At 41.5% G+C, this 7,575-nt stretch overlaps 1 protein-coding gene across 1 annotated transcript in view; it reads left to right on the top strand.

Moving 5' to 3' along the window:
- The window catches only part of ptpmt1 (protein tyrosine phosphatase mitochondrial 1), a 13,747-nt gene extending 7,239 nt beyond the window's left edge, over positions 1-6,508 (top strand). The window contains exon 4 of the mRNA XM_023951174.2: positions 6,066-6,508. Within this exon, the coding sequence (XP_023806942.1) occupies positions 6,066-6,194 (129 nt within the window). The 3' untranslated portion in view covers positions 6,195-6,508. The remainder of the gene's footprint in view (positions 1-6,065) is intronic.
- The last annotated feature ends 1,067 nt before the right edge of the window (positions 6,509-7,575 follow it).

The following is a 7,575-nucleotide window of genomic DNA, read 5'->3' as shown; positions in this document are numbered from 1 at the left end:
AGAGATCAGGTTTATTATTTTGAAGAGTTCTACTTGGTAATCATGTTTCCATGTGTGAGTTCATAAAATCATCCCAGGGAAAGTCTCTGCTTCAACTCCCGCAGGGAAAGCTGCCTCTCAATCTGACGCCGTGTTTGCATCTCTGACAGAGTTTGAAGCCAAAGCCCCTCCCCCGCCTCTCTACCTGCTTATCCTCTCTACCTGTTCACCTGTTCACATCCTCTGCAGCTGAGAGTTGTTTCCCCCGCGTTCCTCAGTGTGTCCTACACAGAGAGCACAAAATACGATAGTCGGGGCGCTCCAGCGCGGCACAAGGATGAAAGAGCCGAACGCAGGTTATAGCGGGGATAGAGCGGGTTAAGCAAATGAATGGAAGAAGGCGGCCCGCTGAAGAAATATTCAATATCGTACACATTTTATTATTAGTCTGAACTATCTTTTATTTAGAAAAACCTTTTATTTTGCTAATTCAGTCCAGTGCAAAAAAAAACATCAACAAAAGTTATGTTGGGCGGTTTTTGGCTGGGTCTGGCGGTTTTCAGATGACTTTTGGGCTGGAAAACTGTGACTCTATCTGGCAACGCTGTCTCAGCCCCGCGACACTTATTCACAAGATGGCTGAAGCACATATTTGATCTGCAGCTTGCAGCTACGAGGAGGAAAATAAAAAATACATCAAAACTAACTTAGATTTGCTCCCACTGTTTTATTTTAACACACATTGAGTGTTTGTGTGTGTGCTTTAAGCTGCTGTGATCATTTCAACGTTTGAATGGTGTCTGTAGCTAAAATTGTGTTGAAGTTAGAATGGTTGACAGAAGCAAAGACTTTCAATAATTGAATGCTGTACTGTTCAATGAAAGCTGAATTTGCTGATGAAATGGCTGAACTTTCCTGGAAAATCCTGGAAAATCTTGAAAAGTTAAATGATCAAAAGTAAAAGCTGGACATTGCAATAGTAGAATGGCAAAAATAGGTAAAAAACTGTAAAAGGTGTTAAGCGCAATGTATTTCAATTAAACAAAAATTCTGGAAAATCCTGGAATATCTTAAAAAGTTAAATGACTGAATACCAAAATTATTGGCTGGAATAAGTTGAAAGAGTTGGACATTTTTATAGTTGAAAGGTTGAAAAATTTGAAGTGTCCAAGCCGGGTCTCGAATATCTTATATCTTAAAAAGTTCAAGGATTTGAAAAACCAAAAGTCTTAGCAGGAATAAGCTGAAAGAGCTGAACATTTTAATAGTTGAATGGTTAAAATAGGTTGAAAATTGTAGAAGGAGTTAAGTGCCGAAAAACGGCGGAAGATAGCATAAGAGGAAAACAAAGGGTTGAATGCTTTAAGGCATTTACAGCAGAGCGTCTTTGAGCCTCTGTCAGGTCTTATTTTTGCCTTTGAGCTGGCTTCTCATGACTTGCCTTTCTCGTAGGAGGTATTTAGCTGTTGCAGCTTTCCTCAGACACAAAATTATTAATCCGGCTGTTCTGCTCACTCGGGTGCCAGTGGACCGAGTGAGCATCGGGGGGCACGAAGTGCTCCTTCCCCGCATCTCCCTCGTGAGGGGTGTAAGAAAGGGGAGAGCCAGCGGGGCGAGAGCGGAGCGGCGCTTTTCACGGGGCGTCCACAGAGCAGCTGGTCGGTCCCGTATGCGCCCCAAAACTTTCTCACAGCGAAACACCGTCTATGCATGACGTAAACCAGAGCAGTAGTGACACACGATCGGAATGACCGTTTACATGCTCCACGATCGGATAAACGATCGGTATAACCCACCTATCTCAATCGGAAAGAAATTCTGATCCGAACGAGTCTGATCGGGGCAGAGTATTCCGAACGGCGAGTTTACATGACGCATTTTCTTTCCGATCAGGCGTTCATTCCGATTACATTTGCCCATGTAAACGCGGTGAATGTCACGCTCGCTCTTAGCATATAGCTTGATGTCATCCATGTAGAGCAGGTGACTGACGTTGGCCCCATTTCTGAGTCGGTATCCATAGCCAGTCTTGTTGATCATTTGGCTGAGGGGGTTCAGACCTATGCAGAACAGCAGTGGGGACAGAGCATCACCTTGGTATATCCCACATTTGATGGACACTTGTGCAAGTGGCTTCCCATTGGCTTCAAGGGTGGTTTTCCACAGCTTCATTCAGTTTCCTATGAAGGCTCTTAGAGTCCTGTTGATGTTGTACAGCTCCAAGCATTCAGTAATCCATGTATGTGGCATTGAGTCATAGGCCTTCTTGTAATCAATCCAGGCTGTGCACAGGTTGGTGTGTCGTGACTTGCAGTCTTGAGCGACTGTTCTGTCGACCAGGAGTTGGTGTTTGGCTCCTCTGGAGTCTCTACCAATGCCCTTCTGTGTGTTGCTCATGAATTGATCCATGTGCCTATTTATCTTATTTGCAATGATGCCCGACATCAGCTTCCATGTTGTGGACAGACAGGTTATTGGCCGGTAGTTGGAGGGGACTGCACCCTTTGAGGGATCCTTCTGGATCAGGATCGGTCGCCCTTCCGTTAGCCATTCGGGGTGACTCCCATCTCTTAGCAGCTGGTTCATTTGTGCTGCCAGGCGCTCATGGAGTGCGGTAAGTTTCTTTAGCCAGTAGGCATGTATCATGTCAGGGCCCGGTGCTGTCCAGTTCTTCATACCTGAGACTCTTTCTTGGATGTCTGCCACTGTGATGGTTACTGGATTCTGTTTAGGGAGGCTGCTATGTTCTTTTCTCAGAGAGACCAGCCACTGGGCATTGCTGTTATGTGCTACCTCTTTATCCCATATGCTTTTCCAGGACTGTTCAGTTTCCAGCCTTGGTGGGTCTGCTCGGCTGTTTTGACCCTGCCACTGAGCGTACATTTTCGCAGGCTGAGTTGCGAAGAGCCTGTTTATCTGTCTGGCTTCATTGTCTCTTGTGTACCTCTTTAAGCAGCTGCTCAAGGCTAGGAGTCTTTGTTTGGCAGTTTCCAGTGTTTCAGGTATAGGCATCTGGCTGTATCTCTGTATCTCTTATGTACTTGCTTTCTCATTGTACGTCTTTGAGCCTCTGTCAGCTTACTCACATCCATCTCCTGTGGTATTGCAATTGTATTGTATCGCTTCAATCTCAAGTTGTGATAGGGGTTGCCGTTTGTGGACGTTCGAGCATTGGGCTACCAGTTGTTTGGCAGTTAGCCTTGATTGTGGGTTTCGAAGCTGGGTGGGTTTGCTCTAACAACCTTGTTCTCACATCTGGTAGGGTGCTCTGGTCCCCATATCTGACGCAGACTTTGTTTGACGTCTGAGCCGGCATGACATGTGGTTCATTGTCTCTCATGTTGTAAGGTAGGCAGTAGCGTTAACGGGTCTTTCCCAAGGACCCTCACTGGGTGATGTTAATTGCTTGCCATTGTTATGGTAATTGCCCCATTTCCATGGTAATTGACTGATTTCCGTTGCCATAAATTGCTCATTCCGCCCCTGAGAATCGAACACAAGTTTCCTGCATGACAAGCTACCCAGCCAATGTATATATATATATATATATATATATATATATATATATATATACATATACATACAGGTAGATCTTCGAGACATTGACTTAAAAGTAGCTCACATGCCAAAAAAGTGTGACCACCCCTGTACTATCATGCTAAATGCTAACAATGCTATCATGATATCATTCTAAATGCTAACAATGCTATCATGCTAAATGTTAACAATGCCATCATGCTATAATTTTAAATGCTAACAATGCTATCATACTATCATGCTAAATGCCTTCATCCTAATGTTGGGTTAAAACAGCCTGCAACATCATAACAATTCAAAAAGGAAAGAAAGACCAACAGACAAAGGTACCTTTACAAGGAGAGCAGACAGATATCTACCTAGTAAACAATCTCTCTCCACTCTGGCGCAAATTCCGCTGCCTCCTCTTTTAATAAGTTGATTTGGGTTGTCCCTAATTTACACATGCGCTGAGCTCTAAGGAGGGGAAACGGATAAAAACACAGCTGCAGCGCTATCAGAAAGCATTTATTACAACATGTCCGTCCTTCCACAGTCTTCTCAAATCATCTCTGGACCTGCAAATCCGTTTCTCACAGATAAACTAACACAGAGCGTCCTTCGATTCATTTTAGACACAGCTAACACAGGTTCTCAGGAGAATGCTAAAAAGACGCAAAGATAAACATTTTCTCCCAAGGGTGTCACCTCCACCGTCCTGTGAAACAGATTTGGTCACGCACAGACACTTCTGCAATATATATATATATATATATATATATATATATATATATATATATATATATATATATATATATATATATATATATATATATAGCTAGGTGATGCATAAAATATGAGATAACCTATATACATTGTTCCAACACCTAAAACTAACTATGCTATCATGCTATGATGCTATCATATGATGCTAATTAGGGCTGGGAGTCACTGGGTACCTCACAGTACGATACGATGGCAATAATGTGATAATCGGTATATCTCGTCTCTAACAACTCGCTATATATCAAACTTTAAGAAAGAAGAACTTAAACTGTTTTTTGGAAAATATTTCTCCATTTATTTTTTAGTTTTTAAACACACTGATAATAAAAAACTTGTGTCCTATTTGGTGTAATGAATAATAGACTTGTGTAACATTGCTGAAATCAGTAATACTCTGTCTTTGACAAATAATGACCATTTTAATTTGGAAATATCTGTAAAATTCAGTTAAACAATGGTGAACATCAACAGTAGCCATTATTTAGTACAAAATTGCTGTAAACAAGCTAAAAAAAGAGTCAAGTTGCTGCCAGGCACATTGGTATTAACTTTTGAAAAACAAAACCATAGCCATTGCTTAATTTAACAAAATAGCTGTAAATCAGATATTAATTATGTGAACAAATTCTAGTGTCTTTGTTAAAAATACATGACACCATTTAGTGCAAATGTGGTGGAAACAAAAATAAAATTCTCCCAGAAAACTAAAATCAAGTAGCTAGAAACTTTCCTTTAAGTTATTTAAGACATAAACTGCTTTCAAAATAAATGACCAGGAATAAAATCCATGAACTTAAAGAGCATCTAAAAGTAAACATCTTTGTGAACAACACGTTTAGGTAAAGCTGCATGTGATGTATGTTTAGATGTTCATGTTTTTCTGGAGAACCACAGGCTTTTTAGCGTCAAGACGCCGCTGGTCTACCTTTGAGGAGAAGGGGGGGTCTAAGGGCAGGGATGCCCCTCTTTCTTCCGTTTCCATCTCAACCATAGCTCTGGTCTGGGCGTTCAGTGCAGGGATCATTGTTTCAGTATTTCTGAGAGGAAATATCAAAGCGTTCAATAAAAACCCAAATCCCTCGTTCTCCACCGCGCTGCAGGGACGGAGCCCCTAAGTTGTACATTTAAACAGCAACCCCGTTTGTTGTTGCCTCTGCTCTCCAGAAGACGGCGGTAGCTCCGCCTGGACAGAGCTATCCATGCCGGGCCGTGTCGGCTTCAGGCCAACAATAACTACGACTTTCTCACAAACCTCCAGGTGATGCAGCTTCAAAGCTGCCGCCGCGTCTTTTAGGTTGCCGCTCTCGCTATTCTCCTTGTTTTTCCCCTCCGCCATCTTTGTTTGAATGTGTGTTCTTCTTCATCTGCCCGCAACAGACAATCTCACAACGAGCCATCGAAGAATCGTCTTACCAAAGGATGGTTAATATGCGTTTTACAGAGTCTTTAAACGTAAATAAAAGGTTGATACTTGATGAGGACACATTGAGAATCAATCACGGGACTAAATATCGCAAATCTTTCCAGCTGGTTCAGACTTCAGGTGACGGACTGAAACCCCTCTTCCCATGGGGGGTTTTTCAGCAAAAAATGCCAAAAGCAGAGAACAAAAAAAAAGTTTTTATTTGATGTTATCATGACACTGTGACTTTTTCTGTCTGCATTTAACATATCATTTTTTATAATAACATCTAGAGTTTTCTTTGTAAAGCGATGGAGTCCCTTCATCATTTCTTCATCTGCACATGGTTGCATCCTGCCTTCACCTCCTGCTTCTCTTTCAGCTGCACTGCTGGACTCCAGAGGAGGCGTGTCACAAACTGAGATCCGTGCGCCCTCACATCCTAGTGCGCCCAGCTCAGCTGGATGTCCTTAGAAAATACTATTCCCAGGTGTGCAGACAGGTGGACTGAAGGAGAAAGGAAGCTCTGGCCTGGACTGGTTCCTTCATGTGGACATGACACATGTGGACACGTGGAGCCCGCTGCCCCAGTGGGGGGAAGTTCCTTAGGAGCCCTCACAAGGCCTTGGGTCTATCTCTGCAGAGGTTAGGAGCTGCCCCCACACAGTAACCTGCAGACGTCTGACCTCTGCTGGTCTGTTGTGGAGAATCCATCTAATAAAGACCTTTGACATGAAGGATCTGCATTTATTTGACTTTAGCTGAACACTGATGTTTGTGTACATTATTTAAAGACCCACTCCAATAAAAAGGCGTTTTAGTTGGTCTTGTCGTGGTCATTTATAAAGAAAATTCAAAGTAAAACTGCATGACTGAGAATTTCTGTGTTCAATAGATTTTAAAGTTCTTTTATTGGTTTATAAATGTTTATGGTCTGGGGTCTTCATATTTATCTGATCTGATTTGAAAGAATGGGCCCTCGCTGACCCTGAGTTCCTCTGCTTGCAAGGTCAGGGGGGTATTCCAGGAAGCATGTTTAAACTACCCTGACTTTAAGCCTGAACTCTGGCTGAAATCCTCCTGAACTTTTTTACTTTGGGTATGTCGGTTCCAAAAGACCGGATATGAGTTAGCGTAATTACGCTCCACTTGGTAACCCTGGGTTAACGCACAGCAGGTACATAAAGACATTCTCAATGGATCGCTGATTTAATTAATTCAATTGGTAACAAGTAATTGAGTTAAATTTATTCAACCTAATTTCTTACATCTGTCCAACTCAACAGTTGTTTATACAACTCAAATTTAGATATTTATGTAACTAAATGTCATTATACTCCAATTCAAGTAATCTTGTTTTTTCATCTTAATTTATTGTACTTCTTGAACTCTCATGTGTTTAAGTTTGAATAATAAAATGAAAGAAACTATGGATATGCAAAACAAGACATGGTGTAATATATCATTTCTCTGATGTTGACTTTTCATTATTAAGCACTAGCGGTGCTAAATATCCTCATCATCCTCTTCCTCCCTCGGAGGAAGCATATAACAGGGTAAAATAACTAGAGAAAACACAGTAAAACAGATTAACAACTAAACACATTTCAGACAACTCATGCAGAAGTAATATTTATTTTTCACATCTTTTAGTTTGCTTTCACATACTTTGTTGCTTTCACATTCTTTGACATTCACTTTCCTTTAAGTTAGCATTCACTTTCCTCCGAGTAAGCATTTTGCATTCCTTCAAGTTAGCATTTCACTTTCCTTCAAGTTAGCATTTCACTTTCCTTTAGTTTGGCATTTCACTTTCCTTTAGCATTTCACTTTCCTTTAGTTTTGGCATAAAACTCTGTGCAATTCCAAGAGACAAATTTCCATAAACTTTT

The sequence above is a fragment of the Oryzias latipes genome, chromosome 3 (genome assembly GCF_053564925.1).
Source record: "Oryzias latipes strain Hd-rR chromosome 3, Olatipes_Hd-rR_3.1".
Lineage (NCBI taxonomy): Eukaryota > Metazoa > Chordata > Actinopteri > Beloniformes > Adrianichthyidae > Oryzias > Oryzias latipes.
Note: the sequence above shows the minus strand (reverse complement) of the source record. Positions and strands in the feature narration are given on the sequence as shown.